General features: G+C 47.0%; 1 protein-coding gene across 7 annotated transcripts in view; it reads right to left on the reverse strand.

Annotated features, from left to right (window-relative positions):
* pacsin1b (protein kinase C and casein kinase substrate in neurons 1b) overlaps nucleotides 1-26890 on the reverse strand; it is a 472183-nt gene that overhangs the window by 8916 nt on the left and 436377 nt on the right. For 6 of the 7 annotated variants that reach the window (XM_072480514.1, XM_072480519.1, XM_072480512.1 and 3 more), the window contains 3 exons: nucleotides 21111-21231; nucleotides 14336-14457; nucleotides 11652-11756 (listed from right to left, as the gene is read on the reverse strand). In XM_072480514.1, coding sequence (XP_072336615.1) covers nucleotides 11652-11756; nucleotides 14336-14457; nucleotides 21111-21231 — 348 coding nt within the window. The remainder of the gene's footprint in view (nucleotides 1-11651; nucleotides 11757-14335; nucleotides 14458-21110; nucleotides 21232-26890) is intronic. The other variant, XM_072480518.1, reaches the window with a different exon arrangement.

Below are 26890 nucleotides of genomic sequence, written 5' to 3' on the forward strand. Positions count from 1 at the left end.
CACCCTTTCAAAATGATGGGCCGATCTCTGAGTTCAGCTCCCCATTGCTGAAAAAAATTCTAAATGTGGGTTAAACTGGAGAGAAACTACCCAGAGCCCAAAAGAGTGATTACGTATTGTCTGATGGACTTCCGGTTGCGGCGATGCACTGCTAAGCCGCACGTTTCGGCAGCTCCCATTCTAACGGACTTTTGGGCTCTTTTTGGGAGCCCCAACGGAAATTTTTTCGGACCAAACCCAGTGTGGGGTGATGAAGTAAGGAGTCTCCCCGGGTGTGTATGGAAAGGATCGGTGGTAGTGGCCAGATTGCAAAGGATCCTTTGGAGCAGCGGCAGAGAAGAGAAGGAAGAAGCAAGATGGCGACGGATACCTTTGCGTCCCTAGTAGCCTGGCGAAGGATCTTGCTAATGTGGAAGGAGGCGAAGCCCCCCAGCCTGGAGTCCTGGATAAATGATATGGCTGGGTTCATAAAGTTGGAGAGGATTAAGTTCGCCTTGAGAGGGTCTGTGCAGGGGTTCTACAGGCGGTGGCAACCGTTCCTAGACTATCTCGCGGAGCGTTAGAGGAAGGTCGGTCTGCAGCAGCAGCAACCTTGGGACGGGGGGGTGGGGGGTGGAGGGGATGTCCTGGGAGGGGGGGGAGGGGGAAAAGGGGGACTGCCTGGGAGGGTGGATGAGCAAGAGATAACATGAAGGGTTGGGGAAACTGGCACGTACGGGTGAGGGCCAGTGTACAAAGCTGTGTAAATATATCATTTTGCCATGTATATACCTTGCTCTGCGCGATTTCTCATTTTTTTTTGTTACGGGGGGGGGTTATTGGTTGTAAGGGAGAAAAATTGTGTTAAAAAACTTTAATAAATATATATATTTTTTAAAAGATGGCGACGGATGGAGCACAGACCAGCAGAAATTCCTTCGACGGTGTGTGGAGGAATTAAAGGAGGTGCTGGCGCCGATTTTATTGGCAATCGAAGGGCTAAAAGAAACGCAAAAGGCCCAGGCGATAGAGCTCCGTGGGGTGAAGGCGAAGGCAGCTGAGAACGAGGATGGAATTCTGGGCCTAGCGGTAAAAATGGAGACGCACGAGGCGCTACATAAGAGGTGTATCGAAAGGCTCGAAGTCCTGGAGAACAGCTCGAGGAGAAAGATCCTCCAGATTCTGGGTCTCCCCGAGGGAGTGGAGGGAGCTGACGTTGGGGCTTATGTGAGCACGATGCTCCATTCGCTAATGGGAGCTGAGGCCCCCTCGGACCGCCTGGAGGTGGAAGGGGCTCACCGGGTCCTTGCTGGGGGGACACTGAGAAATGTGGGCGTCGGTGGAAAAAGGGACTGAGGTGGGGGATGAGGAATGGGGAAGCTGCGCCATAGGGAGCGGGGCCGATCCAGGAAAGCGTGTTTTTTTTTCCCGCACTAGGGAGACGATGGTGGGAAGATAGGCGCAAGGAGGATGAGAGTTCCACACACGGGGGGGGGTCAAGGAGAGAGCGGGGGAAGCCGGGGTCAGTTGGAGTCAGCTGACTTTCGGAAGCATCATGGGGGGAGTAACCATTCTAGATGGGGATCTAGCGGGGGGGGGGGGTCAACTGGGTTGCTGCTGTTGGGAGCGAGAGGGAGCTGGCAAGGGAACAGGTGGTCGGGACGGGAGTGCGCCGCCTGGGGGACGGGTGGGTGCGCGGGACCTGGACGTGGGACTGGCCTAGAATAGGGTATGGGTAGTCGGTAGGGGGGGGGGCCAATCCGGCTGATCACGTGGAATGTGAGAGGCCTAAATGGGCCGATTAAGAGGGCCCGAGTGTTCGCGCACTTAAACGGACTGAAGCAGACGTGGTCATGCTTCAGGAGACGCATCGGAAGGTGGCGGATCAGGTTAGGTTAAGGAAAGGATGGGTGGGACAGGTGTTCCACTCAGGGTTGGACGCGAAAAATAGAGGGGTGGCGATATTGGTGGGGAAACGGGTGTCGTTCGAGGCTAGGAATATAGTGGTGGACAACGGTGGTAGATATGTGATGGTGAGTGGTAGATTGCAGGGAAAGGAGGTCGTGCTGGTAAATGTATATGCCCGAACTGGGACGACGCGGGATTTATGAAGTGGATGCTGGGACGTATCCCGGACCTGGAGGTAGGATCCCTGGTAATGGGGGGGGGGTTTCAATACTGTGCTGGATCCAGGGTTAGATCGATCTAGATCCAGGACCGGAAGAAGGACGGCAGCGGCCAAGGTGCTCAGGGGGTTTATGGAGCAAATGGGGGGAGTGGATCCGTGGAGATTTGCCAGGCCGTTGGCCAAAGAGTTTTCCTTTTTCTCCCATGTTCATAAGGTATACTCCTGGATAGATTTCTTTGTTTTGAGCAGGGCACTGATTTCGAGGGTGGCAGGAACGGAGTATTCGGCCATAGCCGTTTCAGACCATGCCCCGCACTGGGTGGATCTGGAACTAGGAGAGGAGAGGGAACAGCGCCCACTCTGGCGACTGGATGTGGGACTATTGGCGAATGAGGGGGTCTGTGGAAGGGTGCGGGGATGTATTGAGAGGTACCTGGAGGCCAATGATGATGGTGAGGTCCAGGTGGGGGTAGTATGGGAAGCGCTGAAGGCGGTGGTTAGGGGAGAGTTGATCTCCATTAGGGCTTACAAGGAGAAAAAAGAGAGCAAAGAAAGGGAGAGATTAGTGGGGGAGATTTTGAGTGTGGATAAAAGATATGCGGAGGCCCCGGACGAAGGACTATATAGAGAGAGGCGAAGACTTCAGACGGGGTTTGACCTGCTGACCACAGGGAAGGCAGAGGCACAGTGGAGGAAGGCACAGGGGATGAGATACGAATATGGGGAAAAGGTGAGCCGGCTGCTGGCCCACCAGCTTCGTAAGAGGATAGCGGCGAGGGAAATAGGGGGAGTTAGGGATGAAACGGGAACTACGGTGCGGAGTGCAGGGAAGGTAAATGAGGTGTTTAAGACCTTTTATGAGAGGCTATATAGGTCCCAACCCCCGGAGGGAAAAGGGGGGATGCAACAGTTCTTGGACCAACTAAGGTTCCCGAGGGTGGAGGAGCAGGAGGTGGCAGGTCTGGGGGCGCCAATCGGGGTGGACGAGGTGACTAAAGGGCTGGGGAACATGCAGGCAGGGAAGGCCCCGGGACCAGATGGGTTCCCGGTGGAATTTTATAGGAAATATGTGGACTTGTTGGCCCCGCTGCTGGCGAGAACCTTTAACGAGGCCAGAGAAGGGGGGACTCTACCCCCGACAATGTCGGAGGCGACGATATCATTAATCCTGAAGCGAGATAAAGATCCGCTGCAATGCGGGTCATATAGGCCTATCTTACTCCTGAATGTGGATGCCAACTTGCTGGCAAAAGTGCTAGCGACGAGGATAGAGGATTGTGTCCCGGGGGTGGTGCATGAAGACCAGACAGGGTTTGTAAAGGGGAGACAATTGAATGTCAACGTGCGACGGCTGTTGGGGGTGATAATGATGCCCCCAGTGGAGGGGGAGGCAGAGATAGTGGCAGCGATGGATGCAGAGAAGGCATTTGATCGGGTAGAGTGGGAGTATTTATGGGAGGTGTTGAGGAGGTTTGGGTTCGGGGAGGGGTTTGTCAGTTGGGTCAAACTCCTCTATGGGGCCCTAGTGGCAAGTGTAATCACAAATGGGCAGAGATCGGAGTATTTTCGGTTACATAGGGGAACAAGGCAGGGGTGCCCCCTGTCCCCATTACTGTTCGCGCTGGCAATTGAACCATTGGCCATAGCGCTGAGAGACTCTAGGAAATGGAGGGGGGTGGTTAGAGGGGGAGAGGAACACCGAGTGTCACTCTACGCAGATGACCTACTGCTGTATGTGGCGGATCCTGTGGAGGGGATGACAGAGGTTATGCAGATATTGAGGGAGTTTGGAGATTTTTCGGGATATAGGCTTAATATTGGGAAGAGTGAACTTTTCGTAGTGCACCCCGGGGATCAGGGAAGAGGGATAGACGGCCTGCCGTTAAGGAGAGCGGAAAGGAGCTTCCGATATCTGGGGATTCAGGTAGCCAGAAGCTGGGGAGCTTTACACAAACTCAATCTGACACGGCTGGTGGAGCAGATGGAGGAGGATTTCAAGAGGTGGGATATGCTGCCGCTCTCACTGGCGGGCAGAGTGCAGGCGGTCAAGATGATGGTCCTCCCAAGGTTTCTTTTTGTCTTTCAATGTCTCCCCATTTTGATCACTAAGGCCTTTTTTAAGAAAATAGATAGGAGTGTTATGAGTTTCGTGTGGGCAGGGAAGACCCCGAGGGTAAGGATGGGGTTCCTGCAGCGCAGCAGGGACAGAGGGGGACTGGCGTTGCCGAATCTGGAGGATTATTACTGGGCCGCCAATGTGGCGATGGTTCGCAAGTGGATGAGTGAGGGAGAGGGGGCGGCGTGGAAGAGGCTGGAGATGGCGTCCTGTAAAGGAACGAGCCGAAAGGCGCTGGTGACGGCGCCGCTACCGCTCTCCCCGAAAAGGTATACCATGAACCCAGTGGCGGTGGCAACCTTAAGGATCTGGGGGCAATGGAGGCGACATAGGGGTGTGACGGGTGCCTCGGTGTGGTCCCCGATCAGGAACAACCATAGGTTTGGCCCAGGAAGGATGGACGGAGGGTTCCAGAGCTGGCATCAGGCAGGATTTAGTAGATTGAGAGATTTGTTTATGGACGGGACGTTCGCGAGCCTGGGAGCGCTGGAGGAAAAGGATGAGTTGCCCCCGGGGAATGTCTTTAGATACATGCAAGTGAGGGCGTTTACAAGGCAACAGGTGAGGGAATTTCCGCTCCTCCCGACAAAGGGGATCCAGGATAGAGTGATTTCGGGGGTATGGGTCGGGGATGGCAAAGTGAACGAAATATATCAGGAAATGAGAGACGAGGGGGAGACGCTGGTAGAGGAGCTGAAAGGAAAATGGGAAGAAGAGCTGGGGGAGGTAATTGAGGAGGGTCTGTGGACGGGTGCCCTGAGTAGGGTAAATTCCTCTTCCTCGTGTGCCAGGCTTAGCCTGATACAATTCAAGGTTCTACACAGAGCACATATGACGGGAGCAAGTCTGAGCAGGTTCTTCCGAGTGGAGGACAGGTGCGGGAGGTGCTTGGGAAGCCCGGCGAACCACACACATATGTTTTGGTCGTGTCCGGCACTGGATGAGTACTGGAGGGGAGTGGCAAGAGTGATTTCCGGCGGTAGCCCGGCGAAGGATCTTACTCATGTGGAAGGAAGCGAAACCCCCCGGCGTGGAGGCCTGGATAAATGACATGGCAGTATTTTTTGTTACTTTGCCAGTTCACTATTTTATTTAAATAATGTTACTTATTAGTTATTGTGTTATCTTTTATGTTGATTTGTAAGGTGGAAAAATTGTGTTTGAAAACTTTAATAAAATATATATTTTTTAAAAAAGTCTTGTTTGATAGCAGTGAGGAATTCGCCAGCAGAGCCGGCGGGAAACTCGCCGGTGGAAAACTCTTGTCAACACTCACCACAAATGAAATTAGAAATGTTTCCGTTAAATTCCGCCCTATAGATCATCGACATGGATACCACCATTACACGTGAGAACACCACCCACCAGGTACGCGGTGCATACTCGTGCGACTCGGCCAACGTTGTCTACCTCATACGCTGCAGGAAAGGATGTCCCAAAGCGTGGTACATTGGCGAGACGATGCAGACGCTGCGACAAAGGATGAACGGACATCGCACGACAATACCAGGCAGGAATGTTCCCTTCCAGTCGGGGAACACTTCAGCAGTCAAGGGCATTCAGCCTCTGATCTCTGGGTAAGCATTCTCCAAGGCAGCCTTCAGGACGCACAACAACGCAGAATCGCCGAGCAGAAGCTTATACCCAAGTTCCGCACACACGAGTGCGGCCTCAACCGGGACCTGGGATTCATGTCGCATTACATTCATCCCCCACCATCTGGCCTGCGAAATCCTACCAACTGTCCTGGCTTGAGACAATTCACACCTCTTTAACCTGGGGTTACCCCATCTCTGGATCTGTAAAGATTTAATCACCTGCTAATGCTCGCATTCCAAGCATTGTCTGGCATCTTTGAATCTGTTTATATATATGTTTCTGGAACATACCGCTTCATTCACCTGAGGAAGGAGCAGTGCTCCGAAAGCTAGTGATTTGAAACAAACCTGTTGGACTTTAACCTGGTGTTGTAAGACTTCGTACTGTGCTCACCCCAGTCCAACGCCAGCATCTCCACATCATTAAAGATAAGAAGCTGGACTTGAACTAACGGGCACTTAGTTTTTTCAGTGCTGTACAGTGGCGGCGGTCTGTTAACCTAACCTGCTCTGACTAGGAGTGGACTTTTATTAAAAGAAGAAGCTGGACTTGAACTAAAGGACTCTGAGCTTTTGTGTGGCGGCGGTCTGTTAAATTATCCTATACTGTAATGTTTTATCCAAGATTATTTTCAGCCTGGACAGAGAGCGGGGGCTGGAGGGCGCACTGCTTAGGGTGTTTTTGGGAGATTGCAACGAGGGTATCTTTTGGCAGGAGATCGAGGCCTCGGATAGGGGGATGGGCTAGGAGCTGGTTAAGGGACTTGAAACGGCATGGGGAGATACAATCAGGTTAATGGGTCCTTGGTGTGTGGGGGAGGGCCCGAGCACTCGGGCGGGAGACAGTCAGGTGCCAAGGGCAGGGGTCAGCGTAGCTAGCGTAGGTCAGGGGGCACCAGGGAGAGTGGGAGGAGGGGCGGGCTAGGGCCGTTCACCGGGCACACATGATGGTGGCCCGGATGAGCAAGTTTTTTGGGATAGAAGACAGGTGTGCAAGGTGCGCGGGAGGGCCAGCGAACCACATCCACATGTTTTGGGCATGTTCGAAGCTGAGGGGAATCTGGCAGGGGTTTGCAGACGTCATGTCCACGGTGTTAAAACAAGGGTGGCACCGAGTCCAGAGGTGGCGATTTTCGGAGTGTGGAGGACCCGGGAGTCCCGGGGGCGAGAGAGGCCGACGTCTTGGCCTTTGCCTCCTTGGTAGCCCAGAGACAGATACTGTTAGCATGGAGGGACTCGAAGCCCCCGAAATCAGAGACTGGGTCAATTACATGGCTGGCTTTTTCAGTCTTGAGAAAATCAAGTTTTCCCGAAGAGGGTCAACGCTAGGGTTCGTCCGGAGGTGGCAGCCATTTGTCGACTTCTCAAGAGAAAATTAACTGTCAGCAGAAGGGGGGTGGGGGGGTGGGTGGTTTAGTCTAGATTACTGTTCAAGGAAGGTGGGACCTGTGAGGGAGGTAGATGGTCTTTGCACTAGGTTTATAATTGTTTGTATATGGTTTACCCTTATTGTTATAAAATCACAAATGCCTTAAATAAAATATTTTACAAAAAAAGGATGACGCTTTGCCTGAGAATTTTATTTGTTTTCAAGTGTCTCCCTATTTTTATACCAAAGGCCTTTTTTAAGCGGGTGAATTTGGTGATCTCTGGGTTTGTGTGGGCGGGTAAAACCCCGCATGTAAGGGAAGTGCTGTTGGAGAGGAGCCGAGGGGAGGGGGTTGGCCCTACCAAACTTTAGGAATTACTACTAGGCTGCAAATATAGCTATGATCAAGAAGTGGGTAGTGGGGGAGGGGTTGGTATGGGAGTGGGTAAAGGCAGCATCATGCAGGGACGCAAGTTTAGGAGCATTGTAATGGCACCCCTGTCGTTCTCGCCAATCCAGTACTCCACAAACCCGGAGGTGGTGGCAGCTCTGAGAGTTTGGGGACAGTGGTGGAAGCATATGGGAGCGGAGGGAGCATCGGTGTGGGCTCCAATTTGCGGCAATCACCGGTTTGTCCTGGGGAGGTTGGATGGGGGCTTTCGGAGGTGGCAGAGAGCAGGTATTGAGAGGCTGGGAGATCTGTTTATTGATGGGAGCTTTCCTCGTTTGGAGGATCTGGAGGAGGAGTTTGAATTGCTGGGAGGGAATGGGCTTCATTATCTCCAGGTGAAGGATTTTGTGCGATGGGAGGTCTTGACCTTTCTGCTTCTACCACCACAGGGATACAGGATCAGGCAGTTTCTAAAACGGGGCTGGGGGAGGGGAAGGCCTCGGACATTTATGAAGAATTTATGGAGTGGGAGGGAACCCAGATAGGGGAGGTGGAGCACAAGTGGGAAGATGAGCTGGGAAAGGAGTTAGAGGCGGGTCTGTGGGAGGATGCTTTGAGCAGAGTCAACACATCCTCATCATGTGCCAGGCTCAGCTTGATACAATTCAAGGTGGTTCACCGGGCACACACGAAGGTGGCCCGGATGAGCTGATTATTTGGGGTAGAGGACAGGTGTGTAGGAGGGCCCTCAAATCATGTCCACATGTTTTGGGCATGGCCGAAGCTTAGGGGATTCTGGCAGGGATTTGCCAATGTCATGTCCACGGTGCTAAAAACGAGGATGGCGCCGAGTCTGGAGGTGGCGATCTATGGAGTGTCGGAAGACCTGGGAGTCCGGGGGGCGAGAGAGGCCGACGTTTTGGTCGTTGCTCCTTGGTAGCTTGGAGACGGATCTTATTCGCGTGGAGGGACTCGGAGCCCCTGAAATCGGGGGTATGGGTTAGCGACATGGCTGGGTTTCGCAGGCTTGAGAAAATTAAGTTCGCCCTGAGAGGATCAATGTTAGGGTTCGCACGGAGGTGGCAGCCGTTTATTGACTTCTTTGGGGAAAATTAAACTGTTAACAGATACAATAAGGAGAGGGTGGTTAGCATGGTGGTCCCTACTAGAGGCAGCTTCCTACTCCCCATTCCCCCCCACTACCACCCCTCACCCGCAATTCCCCAAGAACAGTTGCCCAATCCATAGCTAAACACAGTAAATGCAACGATCCGCCCAGCATATACACCCACATTCCCTATACTGCCATCTCCAAACGTCAATGTCCTCACATGTCCCCCATTCCAAGGACTCTCATAAATTTGCTCATCTCCTCCAGTAAATCAAAATAGAATTCCTGAGGCATGTGGCGCAGTAGTTAGCACTGGGACAACGGCGCTGAGGGTTTGAATCCTGCCCCTGGGTCACTGTCTGTGTGGAGTTTGCACATTCTCCCAATGTCTGCGTGGGTTTCACCCCCCCCACAACCCAAACATGTGCAGGTTAGGTGGATTGGCCATGCTAAATTGCCCCTTGATTGGAGAAAAAAATAATTGGGTACTCTAAAATTTAAAACAACCCATAGAATTCCTGATTCTGGTGCGTGACCCACAGACGAGTAGGATATAACACCCTGAACGTCACTCCTTTCTTGCAGAGGGTTGATTTGACCCTATTGAACCAGGCCCGCAAACTTGGTCAGCTTTGCACCCAAGTCCTGGTAGATACGCACCACATTTCCTTCCCAGGTACACTCTCTCATCTCCTTTGCCCACCGCAGAATCTTTTCTTTGTCTGGAAAACAATCCAACTTCACCATCATCGCCCTTGGCTGCTCCCCTGCCTTCGGCCTCCTCCTCAACGCCCTGTGCACTTGATTTATTTTGGGAGAACAGTCAAAGACCACCCCTCCCAACCAACGTCTCAAACATATTTGCGATATACTGTGTGGTCAATCCCTTCAGGCAGCTCCACACTCTGGAGATTCTGCCTCCTGGGAGATTCTGCAGGTTCTCCACCTGCTCCCTCAGCTGCTTCTGGCCCTCTGCCACGAGCACCATCTTTGCCTCCAACGAGACCAACTGGTCCTCATGATTCACAATCAATTCCTCCACCTTCTGGAGCACCAAACTCTGCGCCTCCGGCCTTTGCTCCACTCTCTCAATAGCCACCCTAATCAGCTCCACCACCTTAGCCAGGTCCTCTGGGGCCTCTTATCTCTGTTGTTGGAACCTGGCATTCAGAACATCCCCCAATTGCTTGGTAGACCAATGGGCAGGCAACGATGCCCGAGAACCGCCGCCATCTTTCCCTCTGTCACACTTCGAAAGTTCTCCCGGCCAGACTGCTACCCCTTGATCATTACACTCCTCATTCAACAAGCCATAAACAGGCCCTAGCGGAGAAGAATTTCTATCTCTCACTGTTCATGCACTTTGCACCAGTAAACATCCTCTGTATCACGTGAAAAGGACCAAACAATTCCACTTTGAGCAGGAGCCACTAAATGTGCAACCACTCACTCTATGGCCGCCACTGGAAGTCCTAAGTGCTATATCTAACTGCTTCTTGAAAACATACAATGTTTTGGCCTCAACTACTTCCTGGGGTAATGAATTCCACAGGCTCACCACTTTCTGGGTGAAGAAATGTCTCCTCATCTCTGGCCTAAATGGTCTACCCCATATCCTCAAACTGCGAAACCGGAGACAATTTACTTCTTCCCACATTCAGTTGAGGACTATTAAAATGACCTTAACCTGGGGAAGAGCTACAGTGCTAACACATAACACACAAAAACACTACGCAGCAAGTCAGTCAATATCTGTAGAATAAAGTCAACATCTCAGGTGTAACCATTGATGTTGTTTCTTATTAAGAGGCACTGAATAACCTGGGTGTATATTTCAGCACTTTGCTTTTATGCCAGATTTTCAGCTACTGCAGGTGTTTTTCTTTCTAATCGCATCTTCAAATACTTTTGATATTTTGATGTAAAGTAGCACAAAGGAAATTATGAAAAGTTTGATTCAATTTACATTATTGCAACCAGCAGGGTTGAGGTTAAAGATGTTTGTGAAACACCAGTGTTTGATCTGTAAACCTACAGATCTAAAATAAATGAAGTACAGCTGGTTGGTTTTCATTAAAAGGAGAAGGAACAAAGGAATTCTTTCATAAGTACCCTCATTTGTGATAAAGAATATTCAGGACAAAATAAAATAGTAACATCCATTTTGGAGCTGTATGGAGAACCTGGACTTGGGTCCTACATGGCAGCTCCTTGACGTCCTTGGTAAGGACTCTAGAGCCAGTCCATTAGTAAATGCGAAGCCACACTTTGGACCTGTCAAGGTGGTAAACTGGTACCGCTGCAACCTGGGAAACTGGACTATTGGCTGAAAACTCTTAAGCATTGAGAGAGAGCGAGTAGGTCAAGTGTTTGCTAAGGTTCTGTGGTGACAAACCAGTTCTTGGGTTGGTTCAATTCATGCCCCTAAACAGGTTTCCAACAGGATAATTCCAGAATGCATGGTGACATCATTGATCAGTGTAGCAAGAAGGATGTCCACATGGTCAGAAAAAACACAAAGCATCTATTTTGCATTTAGGTGCAAAATGGGAGAGGAGCTTAAACACAAAGTTCTTTTCTTCTCCATTAAGTTGTACTTGATATTAGAAGTCTAGAAAAGCACTACCTTTATTTATGAGGCTACATAATGCAGACAGCATTCCAGAATATGAGCTCATTATGCAGATTCTTTGTTTTATATATATATATATATATATAAAACGAATCTAGAAAGATAGTGAGAAATTCATCCAGATACACGGAACCATTGTGACACAAAGATCAAGGCAAATTAAGTCATAAGTATATACATTACAGAGACAGAGAGAGGAACATAGCCAGGGCAATAATCCTATTGATAAATTGGCCCCACTGAATAGTTAAAACTTAAGTCAATGTTAGTGAATGTTAGTGAAAAACTCCAAGTCGCCCCCAACAAAGACAGACAGTTTTCACCAACTTTTTCTTTTCCTCTTTCCGGATCTCCTTCACCTCGTGGTTGACTTCATCTTCAGCAAAGGGGTTATTACTGTTTCGTCTCTCATTATTCTGGCAGATACTACCTCTGTTCAGGGAGTGAGAAAAGGACATCTGCATTTGTAAAGAATCCCTAGAAACAATTAACTGTTCACCAAGGTCTCAGAATACTAGTCATCTTTAACAAGTCACAGAATTGATCTTTTCCCTCCATCACTGCACATTGTTAGCTGCAGGAGACTTTGGAACAACACTGACTATGGTTTCAGGGCAAAACAAAAGGTCAAGGAAACCTCCAACTAATTGCTACGTACCAGGCAGAAATCATTCTTTGGGGTAGGTTACTTCAATGAGCACCACAAGAGAGCTTTAGTAGTAATACCACTGGCCACACTCTCAAGGACACAGGTTTCATTCTAGGGGTGCAATTTTCCCCATTAAACTCACCTGTTTCTCAGTTGCCTTTTTTACATCTGATTTTTCAGCACTCTGTGCAATTTCAAAGTGTTGGCAAGGATCACACAGCCAGCTGGGGGTGGGTCCTAAACAGACCAACAAAGCCAGAATTCTGATAATGGGGCGCCATTTTTTAAAGGTTGCCCCGATTTCAAAGTTACATTTAAGGCCCCCACCCCCCAACAGAGATCGGGGCAGCTCCCTCAAGCCTCGGGATGCACACTCCACCCCAATGGCAACATCGCCCACCCACCATGGCATCGGGGCTTCCACCCTCTCCCCACATCCCCTCCTCGCAGGCATGCAGGCTCTCTCTCTCCTCCCCCCCCCCTCCACGGCATAAAGCCGATTAATTATATTAAAATGTATTTAAATCAACAAAATCAGGTTCACTTTCTCGTTGTGCGTGAACCTGATTATGTCACCAGGGACGATTTCAAATGGAGATCTCGCGGTGCACATCCTTTTTTTTTTGCTGCTCGTGAGATATAGCGGCTATTATGGGATTTGAGCCCATGCTAACAGGGCCATTAGATCGCGCCCTAGGTCTACGTCAGGTATTGAGGAAATCAACATGAGAAGGCAGTCTACTTCATTTCATCCTTATCAACGTGCCTGCTGTTGATAGTTGTCCCTACAGAATTGACAGAAATGACCAACCCCCAGTCCTTGTGAAGGCAAAGCCGTGTTTCTAGTGTGAGAGTTCATTTTAGAATGAGGTACAAATCTAGTGAAGCCAACTCCATGCTTAGCACCAGGATCAGCAGACTATGGACAGATATAAGTGATTCCACCATCAACAGATCAGAAAAAAGCTCTTTAGCATTCCCACATTCATTAGAGAATAGTCTAATGGAAAATAGAGAACAGCACGGTAGCATTGTGGATAGCACAAATGCTTCACAGCTCCAGGGTCCCAGGTTCGATTCCGGCTTGGGTCACTGTCTGTGCGGAGTCTGCACATCCTCCCCGTGTGTGCGTGGGTTTCCTCCGGGTGCTCCGGTTTCCTCCCACAGTCCAAAGATGTGCGGGTTAGGTGGATTGGCCATGCTAAATTGCCCATAGTGTCCAAAATTGTTGGGTGGGGTTACTGGGTTATGGGGATAGGGTGGAGGTGTGGATCTTGGGTGGGGTGCTCTTTCCAAGAGCTGGTGCAGACTCGATGGGCCGAATGGCCTCCTTCTGCACTGTAAATTCTATGAATTCTATGATTCAGCAGTCTTCTCAATATTTTGTTGGAGGAAATTTCTGCTCATCCAGTACTGGATTTCAGAAACACACGCAGACCCATCCACATCACTGGTAAGGTGATTGGAATTTTCAATAATACCATCATGCAACATTGACTCAATAATAACCAGTTCACCAACGCTCAGCTTGGCATCTGATATAATGACATATGATAGGGTTGATCCAGACACAGACACTAGTGTCAGTGAAGAGGTTAGAAAAGCTGCCCCTAACATCAGGAAAAGATTCAACCAAGTATCACACCAGGGAACTTTGAACCTCACTTACTTCAGTTCCTGCCAAAGAAAAACCATCCAATTGTTTGAGGCATACTTGACATGACAAAGGTGGTGGTAGTTGGTGGAGTGCAGTAAGAAGAAGCCGAGAACACCACTGGAGGAGTTCCGCCTCTGGGTTAAATGACAAACCGTCCATTATGAGGAGGCTGCCATATGTACAATCCATTGGTAAGTTGCTACAGTTTACCCAAAGTTATTTCAACAGCATCTTCTTCTCCAGCAAACTCTAACATTAGGCAGAAGGACAACAATTTTGTGGCAACACTGATAACCAACATGTTTGCCTTGAAGTCTATTACTTGGACATTTATTTTTTGGAGCTGCCATGTAAACTCATAATTTTGATTTTCAAACTACTGGTCAGCGTAACTAGGAGAAGGCATTTCAGGTAATATATCCTCGTTGCTGCAGTCTACACTTTTCTACCTGTTACACAATATTGCTACTTCAACACAATTCATGCAGCCCAGATACGAGGATTAAAACATCATCGGTAAATGTACAAGCAGCTCGAAGAATAACTTTGTTACTATGTGAAAGACAATTGTGAGTGGATCCTTGAGGGGCTGTATCTATCCAGTGTTCAGGTCACAAGGTGGAAGAATCAAACAAGAAAAATCAGACCCTTCGTTTTTTTTCTACCACCATTATTAAAGAAAATGCCACCTTTGAGTGCACCTACCTGCCCCGGTCCGCTGACTGTGTCACCTGCTCTCCACCTGGTGAGGCGTTAGTAACGCCTTCATTGACCTTTTTTACTTTCTCTCTTTTAGCAACTGGATGGGTCACATCTTGAGAATATTCCTGTAAAAGAAAAGTTTTGCTCCTTTTAGGCACAGCAAATCCAAATAATTTAACTGCATGCAAACACATGCAAGCCTTTGTCTTTTAAAAATAGACTTCTATTTATATTGGGCCTTTTATGACCACCAGCAATCTCAAATAATTTCTGGCGTGATTTTTGAAATATAGCTACTGTTGCAATTTAGGAAGCACGACAGCCAATATGCGCACCGAAAGCTCCCACAAACAGCAATGTTGTAATGACCAGATAATCTACTTTTTCTGATATTGATTGAGGGATGAACATTGGCCAGGATACTGGTGATAACTCTCCTGCTCTTCTGTGAGATAGTGCTATGGGTTCTATTACATCCACCTGAGCAGGCAGATACGGCCTCAATTTAACATCTCCTCTGAAAGACAGCATCTGGCTCCACCAGTGCTCTCTCAGTACGGCACTGGAGGGACACCCCTGGATTCAGAGGCTATCAACTGAGCCAAGGCAGATCAAAAGTTTCCATTTAAAATAAAATCAAGAGAGATCCTTAATTTCTATGGAAAGGATCTGGAAAAAAAATTACTTAATGTATACATAAGGTCTGAGGCAATAGGTTAAGATTTAAACAAACTAATGTAAATTTTTCCTCAGGCTATACGTAACAATGATGTGGAGATGCCGGCGTTGGACTGGGGTGAGCACAGTAAGAAGTCTTACAACACCAAGTTAAAGTCCAACAGGTTTGTTTTGAATCACTAGCTTTCGGAGCACTGCTCCTTCCTCAGGTTGATTCACCTGAGGAAGGAGCAGTGCTCCAAAAGCAAGTGATTCGAAACAAAGCTGTTGGACTTTAACTTGGTGTTGTAAGACTTCTTACTATACGTAACAAGGAATTGGTTACCTTATTTCAGTGGTGAATACGCACTTAATACACACTTTACTAAAAGGTTTTTAATATCTTCAGAGCTGTGAAGAGCAAGCCCCACAAAAGAGAGACAGGGACAAGGATGGATGGATGGATGGATTTGTTTATTGTCACGTGTACCGAGGTACAGTGAAAAGTATTTTTCTGCGAGCAGCTCAACAGATCATTAAGTACATGAGAAGAAAAGGGAATAAAAGAAAATACATAATAGGGCAACACAACATATACAATGTAACTACAAAAGCACTGGCATCGGATGAAGCATACAGGGTGTAGTGTTAATGAAATCAGTCCATAAGAGGGTCATTTAGGAGTCTGGTGACAGTGGGGAAGAAGCTGTTTTTGAGTCTGTTTGTGCGTGTTCTCAGACTTCTGTATCTCCTGCCCGATGGAAGAAGTTGGAAGAGTGAGTAAGCTGGGTGGGAGGGATCTTTGATTATACTGCCCGCTTTCCCCAGGCAGCGGGAGGTATAGATGGAGTCAATGGATGGGAGACAGGTTTGTGTGATGGACTGGGCGGTGTTCACGACTCTCTGAAGTTTCTTGCGTCCTGGGCCGAGCAGTTGCCATACCAGGCTGTGATGCAGCCTGATAGGATGCTTTCTATGGTGCATCTGTAAAAGTTGGTAAGAGTCAATGTGGACATGCCGAATTTCCTTAGTTTCCTGAGGAAGTATAGGCGCTGTTGTGCTTTCTTGGTGGTAGCGTCGACGTGGGTGGACCAGGACAGATTTTTGAAGATGTGCACCCCTAGGAATTTGAAACTGCTAACCATCTCCACCTCGGCCCCGTTGATGCTGACAGGGGTGTGTACAGTACTTTGCTTCCTGAAGTCAATTACCAGCTCTTTAGTTTTGCTGGCATTGAGGGAGAGATTGTTGTCGCTACACCACTCCACTAGGTTCTCTATCTCCCTCCTGTATTCGGACTCATCGTTATTCAAGATCCGGCCCACTATGGTCATATCGTCAGCAAACTTGTAGATGGAGTTGGAACCAAGTTTTGCCACGCAGTCGTGTGTGTACAGGGAGTAGAGTAGGGGGCTAAGTACGCAGCCTTGCAGGGCGCCGGTGTTGAGGACTATTGTGGAGGAGGTGTTGTTGTTCATTCTTACTGATTGTGGTCTGTTGGTCAGAAAATCGAGGATCCAGTTGCAGAGTAGGGAGCCAGGTCCTAGGTTTTGGAGCTTTGATATGAGCTTGGCTGGGATTATGGTGTTGAAGGCGGAGCTGTAGTCAATAAATAGGAGTCTAATGTAGGAGTCCTTGTTTTCGAGATGCTCTAGGGATGAGTGTAGGGCCAGGGAAATGGTGTCTGATGTGGACCGGTTGCAGCGGTATGCGAATTGCAGTGGATCAAGGCGTTCTGGGAGTATGGAGGTGAAGCGCTTCATGATCAACCTCTCGAGCACTTCATTACGACTGAAGTCAGGGCCACTGGTCGGTAGTCATTGAGGCACGTTGCCTGGTTCTTCTTTGGTACTGGTATGATGGTGGTCTTCTTGAAGCAGGTGGGGACCTCGGAGTGGAGTAGGGACAGGTTAAAGATGTCCGTGAATACCTCTGCCAGCTGGTCCGCGCAGGCTCTGAGTGCACGACCAGGGATCCCGTCTGGGCCCGTCGCCTTCCGAGGGTTCACTTTCAGGAAGGCCAATCTGACTTCGGAAGCTTCAGGAAGGCAGATCTTTTTAAAAAAGCATATTCTCGAAATGTAGCGGTTGTGGGCATTTATTGCCCATCCCTAATTGTCCTCGCGAAGGTGGTGTCGAGCTGCCTTCTTGAACCATTGCAGTCCATGTGGTTCAGGCATACCCATAGTGTTATTGACTTGTTTTTAGCGGCTTGATGCAACTGAGTGGCTTGCAAGGCCATGTCAGAGGGCAATCTGGAGTCACAAGCAGGCCAGACCAGGTAAAGACAGCAGATTTCCTTCACTAAAGGACATTTGTGAGCCAATTGTTTTTTATGACAATCAACAATGGTTTCATGGTCATCATTAGACTTAACAATGGTTATCATGATTATCATTAGATTTTTAATTCCAGATTTTTATTAATTCAAATTTCACCATCTGTCATGGTGGGATTCAAACCCCGATCCCCACAGCATTACCCTGGGTCTCTGCACTACTAGCCCAGGGACAATACCACTGTGCCATCTTGACCCTTTTGACATAATACCCTAAAACAGTGAGACCCAGGAAAAAGACTGAAAGCATACACCAGGGGAGCTAGAAAGGAGCTTAAATCAAGCACGACAACTCATGAATTTGGGGGAAGTATGCTTATTTTATTGCTTATTTTCATATTATTTTATAAAGATTCATTGCACTGATTGAATTAAATGAATCTGATCACAGTAGTTCCTCTCTGTTCACTGACTATGAAAGTGAGTTGAGCCTTTGCTTGATCTGCATTTAAGGAGATCAAAGATGATCCAACAACACTTCAATTTAAAAAAAAAAATTAAATAAAAAAAAACAAATTGAAGCTTGACACAGACCAGGATAAAGCAACCCACGTGATTGGCACCTCATCCACCCCCTGAAACAGTGACAGCAGTGTGCACCATTTACAAGGTGTACTGCAGTAACTCTTTGGGAGCACCTTCCAAATCTGTGACCTCCACCACCTAGAAAACAAGGCCAGTAGATGCATAGAAACAGCATCAGCTGCAAGCATCCCGCCAAGCCACACACCGTCCAGACTTCTGACTATATAGTTGTTCCTTCACTGTCGCTGGGTCAACATCCTGGAGTTCCCTCCTCAACATTGTGGATGCATCAACACCACATGCACTTTGGCGGTTCAAGGAGAAGGCGCACCATTACCTTTACAAGGGCAAATAGAGATGGACTTGCCAGTGATGCCCACATCCCATGAATGATAAAAATAAAATAAAACTCACTGACAGATTAGGATATAGAACAATGTTACAACGTTTAGTTATCAAACTTCCCTGTTCAAACCACAGCTGGAGACAGTTCAGCTAATTTGCAGCCTTTTGCAAATTGCTGAGGTCTGTAAATTGCTGGCTACAGCACTGAAGCAACTGATATAAAATGTCCGACTTTCTGCTCTTCTAAAATGAGAAAGATTCTAATGAATCTACAACACGATGTGATGTCCAAGCGCAACGCACACTAGAAAGTGAAGGGGTTGCCCCCACAGCTGTTTTTTCTCGGAAGCACTTGAGAACATGAGGCAGACCTTGAAACTTAGCCCACCAGACAATGACTTTAACAGTTCTAGGGGTACAGATTTACTTTATTATGGGAAAACGTTTATTTTTCTTTAAACAGAAAAACTTAATTTTTTACTTATTGAGTAAATGTTTAAATGGTTTAGGGGTACAGATAAGAAGTTTCACATAACAATATTTTATATATTGGGTCACTGTTTAATGGGTTTTATAGGCTGCAGATGGGGAGAACAACCAAAGGAGTCCCATCCAAAGGAAGACCCCTGACCTGAGCCCATCCAGACAGCACCAGCCCCCCTAACACCCACCCTCTTGGCATTCTGGTAGCTATTGTTGGGAGGGTACTTACCAACTTCCCACCCCTCAAACTGCAGCCGCCAGGTCCACGCTCCTCAATATTTGCACCAATTCACGCCAGCGGGACTCTCAGCTGGGGGGTACTGGAGCATCCCGCTGGCTTGTGAATGGTGCATCCCACCAGACAATGACATGTAAAATAGCTCTAATGAACTATCTGCATGGTCCCACCGGGTCGGGAGAAGAAGCCCAGCCGGGACGTCGAGAAACCTGCTATGGCCAGTCGGACGGGCATGGAGAACCGGTTTCCCGTCAGGCATGAATCCTGATTTGGCCTCGATGTGGGTTTCTCCAGCTGATCAGAATCCCATTTCCAGCAGGCAGACCTGGAGAATCCCCCCTTCCCCCCAATAAAGATTAAACAAAATACGTACAAGTGAATTGATCAATTGTAGGTCAAATTTGGCTTGGGTAGTTGCAAAGTATCACCACAGAAGTGGACAATATAAACACACTCCAAATGGTGCTGAAATAACAAAATGCGTTGAAAGAGATCCACAGGTTTTACTGAAATTGACACACTGAATATCCATTCTCTACAAATGTAATGTGGAACTACAGTCCAGCTCCATGCAAGTTATGCTTATGCTCGAGTCAGTACACAAATCATACGTCGCCTGGAACACCATTATTTCTGGTCACCAAGATAAGGAAAGCATTGGTGCCTCAGAAATGGTTCAGAGAGACTGCCCCAATATAAATTGATGATGGGATAAACATTGGCTTTTCAGTTTTGGAAGGATGGAATTAGGAGGCCTTGTCGGGCCTCAATGTCAGGGGAAGTTAGATCCAGAACACTATTACAAACTAAAATGTGACAGTGGGAAAACTGAATAGGAGACAATGGCATACAACAAACAGTAAAGGGAATGACATGATAATCTTCACACAAAGGGTAGATCAGCATGTGGAATGGAAGCAAAACAGAGGCAAAAACCCTGGGATCATTTAAAACTGTAGGGGTACTTGATTAAGGGATGCCTGCCTATGGGTTTACTTTGGATGCCAAATTGCCTCTGTATATTAACCTTGTGAAATCAAAGAAAAGGCCGTCATTTATGTAATATCTTTCATCTGCTCAGGACATCCTAAGCACTTTATAGCCAGTTAGTTCGTTCTGAAATGGGATAGGTGCCATTCAGCAAGGTCTCACTTAAAGCAATGAGATGAATGACAAGTTAATCTATTTTTCTGGCATTTGCTAAGGGATGGATGTTGACCAGAAGTTCTTGCCTTTCTTCGAGTAGCACCATAGTAGTTTTTGTTCAACTGAGCAGGCAGATTTAATATTTAAGCCCAAAGATTGTGGTGTGTTATGTACTCTGGGATAACACAGGCTGCAACTCGATGCAGTTTTGACCAAAAGATACTCCAGACGTTGAAGTAAGTTCAATGTGATTTATTGAACCATTAGCACAGTTCTCTAAGAGTTTGACTCTCCTGCTAATCTTGCTATAGTAACTCAGTCTAACTAACCAGTCTGCTCTAAGCCACGTGGTGGGTGTGATGCTTCTGATCTGCCCCTGTCCTACTCTCTAAGTGTCGCCTGTGGAAAGAGACAGAGCATGTGTGCCCTGTCCTTATATAGGAGTTGTGTAATGCCCCCTTGTGGTAGTGTCACCTCTGGGTGTCTTGACTGCCCATTGGTCGTGTCCTATTCTGTGTGTTCATTAGCTGTATGTCTGCATGTCATGACATCTCTGGCGCTCCCTCTAGTGTTTACTTAGTCATAGTGTATTTACATTAACCCCTTGTGTATTTACAGTGATGCATATCACCACAGATAGAACCTCCAACAATGCAGCGTATTTTCATGACTGCCTTACAGAGTGTATAACCAAGGCTAGCATAATCTCCTGACTTAAAAATGAGTGCTACCACTGAGCCAAGCCAAAGAGTTTCCACAGTAGAAAATACTGTCACTAATCACCATAACTGACAGAACAGTTTTATATAGTTTTGAACATTTATACTTTATCAAAAATATTTTCCTCGTTTAGGTTCACAGTTTATTAAGCAACAAAACAGCACACCGTGATGTACCTCAGAGCCACGTTCAGCAATGAGGTCAGGTACATGTAAGATAGCTCTTCAAGGTCACTGTAATATTTCAGTCAAGCAGGTAGTATTTTTTAATATATAATGTAACATTTTAATTAGATATATGTTATTATGTGGACAAAAGAATCGTTACCTCAAACTGAGGCCAGTTCATTGGCATTCCAGGTCCATGTATACTGTTGAACCATTTTAGATCTTCCTGCGAGTCTGCAATCCGGATTACCTGCTCCAGCTCTCGGTAAATGTTGGCGTAACTATAAGAGGACAGATAGATAAATGGTAAATAACACAACCCATTAATGGCTAAAAGTTATGCTCTAGTTATAGTTCTGCACATTCACTCCACACCATCCAGCTTCAATATTCATAACACTGTTGTCATGAGGCATCATTCTGAACAGTCCCCCTGCTTGACAAAAGGTTGGCAACAAGGGGAGTGGGGGTAGAGACAATTTTAAGATTCACACTGTTGAGACATAATTCTCTAATCAAAATATTAAAAGTGGGGTTGCACCTGGCTTGTAAGATTTGACAGTCAGAAGAAGGTCTCACTTAAAGCAATGATCCTCCAGTTTCATTTAAAGCTCCCATGGACTCTAATCCTACTGGACTATCCTGGTTAATAGAGGTGAGAAATCTAGGTGTAGGAAAATGCTTCTGCTATAGAATGCCAAGAGCAAGAGAGATGTAAAGAAGTAATGCTTGGGGACTGTCCAACTGCAAATGTCTCAAGGTATTTCATCCAGAATTTAAAAACAAGAGGAGGTCATTGGAGGAGGTTTTGCGCAACATTTGAAGATGGAAGAGGTCACAAAAAGGAATAGCTTAATGTCAAAGAATGTAGGGTCAAGATAGGTCAATTTGTGGGCAGCACGGTAGCATTGTGGATAGCACAATTGCTTCACAGCTCCAGGGTCCCAGGTTTGATTCCCGGCTTGGGTCACTGTCTGTGCGGAGTCTGCACGTTCTCCCAGTGTCTACGTGGGTTTCCTCCGGGTGCTCCGGTTTCCTCCCACAGTCCAAAGATGTGCAGGTTAGGTGGATTGGCCATGATAAATTGCCCTTAGCGTCCAAAATTGCCCTTGGTGTTGGGTGGGGTTACTGGGTTATGGGGATAGGGTGGAGGTGTTGACCTTGGGTGGGGTGCTCTTTCCAAGAGCCGGTTCAGACTCGACAGGCCGAATGGCCTCCTTCTGCACTGTAAATTCTACGAATCACTGAAAGTACACCAGAGGAAGGGGCAATGCCAGGAGATCAGATTCAGGTATTGGGTGGTACGCACTCAAATCCAGGACCAAAAATAATTTGAGAAAAGCCATGAAGGAAGATTTAAAGAGATCCTAAGACAGAATGAGTCTGTTTTTGATGTCACAACATAGTGCCAATGCAGGCTCATTAAGATTGTCTACTCTGCAAAATGTTTCTTTCCAAACACCACTGATTAATAACTCATGAATAATACAGTTATGTGGTTTTCTGAATTGGCTTTGATGTTAATCAGTTTACCAGGGATGTTTCTGTGCAACCTGGTTCATCTGTATTCTGTTGTCAGTGCCGTTCCCTTGTTAGTATTCGAGGAACATTGTGATTTCAGCAGTCCTGTTGTTTCTGCACTAATGGCTGTTATTTGCTGTAATCTGTAATATAAGAATTTGCCCCAGTTCTATACAAACATTACTGATCCTTCAGTTTCATTTAAAGGTGGGTCGCTTTACACTACTCACAGCCAGCGAGCCCTCATTATGTTCAAAACTTGCCGTTGTGTGTTTACTAATGATGCAGTACACATGTTTATGGGTCCTTGTTGTGTGTATGGGAGAGAATTCGACTGAGCAGTATCTGAGCATGTCCCTTTATCCAGCTAAATGGAGGCCAGCCAGTCTTCTGACACGTATCTACTGATCTTGGGAGGCCCGGGTGTTATTTTGTGGTCTCACTCGTAGATAGGGCAGTTGTAAGATGCATATGTATATAATTTTATCACAGACACTTGGTTCTGTAACCAGCAGTTTCCAGCTGTTAATGGATGAAGAAATATTCCACTACCAACCCACCTATTGGCTGGAATTCTCCAGCCGTTCGCTGGCGACGGGATTCCCCGGTCCCAGCGGTAGTGCACTCCTGCCCACTGTTTACACGGCGGTGTGGGGTTGTTTCAATGAGAATTCCCATTCATAGCAATGGGAGAAGGGAATGGTGCTGGATGCGAATGGGGCTGGTTTAGCACAGTGGGCTAAACAGCTAGTTTGTAAGCAGAAAAATGCCAGCAGCGCGGGGTTCAATTCCCGTACCGGCCTCCCCGAACAGGTACCGGAATGTGGCGCCTAGGGGCTTTTCACAGTAACTTCATTGAAGCCTACCTGTGACAACAAGCGATTATTATATTATATTATTGAATGACACGCTGCTTCCCACTGCCAAGAAACATGCAACTGGGAGGCTGGAGGATCTCACAAATTGTCACCGATGAAATGACACTAGCGTGCCCATTTCAGATTTTATAATTTAATCTTCCCTTTGTCAAGACAGTACAAAAGGGTTTGTTAATCAGTGTGCCCTTGGAAAATCATCAAGACACTTGACTTTCAATAAACTGGCCCAGATTTCACTGCCAGCCAGTGCAGTGACTGTGACAAGGTGCACAGTGGTTAGCATTGCTAACTCACAGTGCTAGGGATACAGGTTTGAATCTGACCTTGGGTGACTGTCTGTATGGAGTTTGCACAATCTCCCCGTGTAGGATTTCCCCCGACAGTCTAAGGATGTGCAGGTTAGGTGGACTGGGCTGAATGGCCCCCTTCTGCACTGTAGGGATTCTATGATTTGCTGCTGATCTGGAAGAAAACTGCTCTTAAAGATCTCGTGATCTTCTCGGGCATGGATTCACGCTTCCCAGATGTTAGTTTGAATCTGGCACCAAGTAAAAGGAATCTCCAGGCATCCAGCAATGATAGATGAAGCAGATTTGTAAGCCGACTTGTGACACTAATTATTATTATAAATGCAAGATAAGAAGTCAATCAGGTTGTAATTTTTTAAAACGTCCAACATCAAACTGGGAAGTAAACACGCTGACCTTTGCACTTCTAATTACATTTTAAATTGACAAATAAATTGTGACATTCACATTTGCTGAAGAAATATTAATAACAAAATTTAAAAAAAATAGTTTTGAATAATAATCTTTATTGTCACAGTAGGCTTACATTAACACTGCAATGACGTTACTGTGAAATGCCCCTAGTCGCCACATTCTGGCGCCTGTTTGGGTACACAGAGGGAGAATTCAGAATGTCCAAATTACCTAACAGCACATCTTTCAGGACTTGTGGGAGGAAACCGGAGCACCCGGAGGAAACCCACGCAGACATGGGGAGAACGTGCATACTCTACAGAGATAGTGACCCAAGCGGGAATCGAACCTGGGACCCTGGCACTGTGAAGTAACAGAGCTAACCGCTGTATTTTAATCATATGGAGAAATTTGAATTCCACAAATATAAAGTTAATTTTTCAGGGGCAGCGAGGCTGTTCAGCAGTAATTATGCCATTTAATAATAATAATCTTTTATTGTCACAAGTATGAAGTTACTATGAAAAGCCCCTAGTCGCCACATTCTGGCACCTGTTCGGGTAAGCTGGTAAGGGAAATGAACCCGTGCTGCTGGCCTTGTTCGGCATTACAAGTCAGCTCTCTAGCCCCTAGTTTAATTCACTCAACATGCAACTTTTCCCAGGGTTTTTACAGCACAACTGATAGCGTAATTTGGTGGGGTCCTCGTCAGTGATTTAGAACATAGAACATTACAGCGTAGTACAGGCCCTTTGGTCCTCGATGTTGCGCCGACCTGTGAAATCAATCTAAAGACCATCTTCACTATTCCATTATCATCCATATGTTTATCCAATGACCATTTAAATACCCTTAATGATGACGAGTCCACTACTGTTGCAGGCAGGGCATTCCACGCCCTTACTACTCTCTGAGTAAAGAACCTACCTCTGACATCTGTCTTATATCTATCTCCCCTCAATTTAAAGCTATGTCCCCTCGTGCTAGCCATCACCATCCGAGGAAAAAGGCTCTCACTGTCCACCCTATCAAATCCTCTGATCATCTTGTATGCCTCTATTAAGTCTCCTCTTAACCGTCTTCTCTGTGACGAAAACAGCCTCAAGTCCCTCAGCCTTTCCTCATAAGATCTTCCCTCCATACCAGGCAACAACCTGGTAAATCTCCTCTGCACCCTTTCCAATGCTTCCACATCCTTCCTATAATGCAGCGACCAGAACTGCACGCAATACTCCAAATGCGGCCGCACCAGAGTTTTGTACAGCTGCAACATGACCTCATGGCTCCGAAACTCAATCCCTCTACCAATAAAAGCTAACACACCGTACGCCTTCTTAACAACCCTATCAACCTGGGTGGCAACTTTCAGGGATCTATGTACATGGACACCAAGATCTCTCTGCTCATCCACACTACCAAGAATCTTACAGTTAGCCCAGTACTCTGTATTCCTGTTACTCCTTCCAAAATGAATCACCTCACACTTTTCTGCATTAAACTCCATTTGCCACTTCTCAGCCCAGCTCTGCAGCTTATCTATGTCCCTCTGTAACCTGCAACATCCTTCCGCACTGTCCACAACTCCACCGACTTTAGTGCCATCCGCAAATTTACTCACCCATCCTTCTACGCCCTCCTCCAGGTCATTTATAAAAATGACAAACAGCAGTGGCCCCAAAACAGATCCTGTGGTACACCACTAGTAACTGAATTCCAGGCTGAACATTTCCCATCAACCACCACCCTCTGTCTTCTTACAGCTAGCCAATTTCTGATCCAAACTGCTAAATCACCCTCAATCCCATGCCTCTGTATTTTCTGCAATAGTCTGCCGTGGGGAACCTTATCAAATGCTTTACTGAAATCCATATACACCACATCAACTGCTTTACCCTCATCCACCGGTTTGGTCACCTTCTCAAAGAACTCAATAAGGTTTGTGAGGCACGACCTACCCTTCACAAAACCGTGTTGACTATCCCTAATCAAATTATTCCTTTCTAGATGATTATAAATCCTATCATAATCCTTTCCAAGACTTTGCCCACAACAGAAGTAAAGCTCACTGGTCTACAGTAACCGGGGTTGTCTCTATTCCCCTTCTTGAACAAGGGGACAACACTTGCTATCCTCCAGTCTTCTGGCACTATTCCTGTAGACAATGACGACATAAAGATCAAAGCCAAAGGCTCTGCAATCTCCTCCCTAGCGTCCTAGAGAATCCTGGGATAAATCCCATCCGTCCCAGGGGACTTATCTATTTTCACACTTTCCAGAATTGCTAACACCTCCTCCTTATGAACCTCAATCCCGTCTAGTCTAGTACCCTGTATCTCAGTATTCTCCTCGACAACATTGTCTTTTTCCTGTGTGAATACTGATGAAAAATATTCATTTAGTGCCTCTCCTATCTCCTCGGATTCCACGCACAACTTCCCACTACCGTCCTTGACAGGCCCTACTCTTAAGAACATAAGAACTAGGAACAGGAGTAGGCCATCTGGCCACTCGAGCCTGCTTCGCCATTTAATGAGATCATGGCTGATCTTTGTGGACTCAGCTCCACTCTCCGGCTCTTACACCATATCCCCGAATCCCTTTATTCTTTAGAAAGGCATCTATCTTTTTCTTAAAAACGTTTAAAGAAGGAGCCTCAACTGCTTCACTGGACAAGGAATTCCAGAGATTCACAACCCTTTGGGTGAAGAAGTTCCTCCTACACTCCGTCCTAAATCTACCTCCCTTATTTTGAGGCTATGCCCCCTAGTTCTGCTTTCCCCGACCAGTGGAAACAACCTGCCCGCATCTATCCTATCTATTCCCTTCATAATTTTATATGT

Source organism: Scyliorhinus torazame, chromosome 17 (assembly GCF_047496885.1).
Source record: "Scyliorhinus torazame isolate Kashiwa2021f chromosome 17, sScyTor2.1, whole genome shotgun sequence".
NCBI classification, from domain to species: domain Eukaryota; kingdom Metazoa; phylum Chordata; class Chondrichthyes; order Carcharhiniformes; family Scyliorhinidae; genus Scyliorhinus; species Scyliorhinus torazame.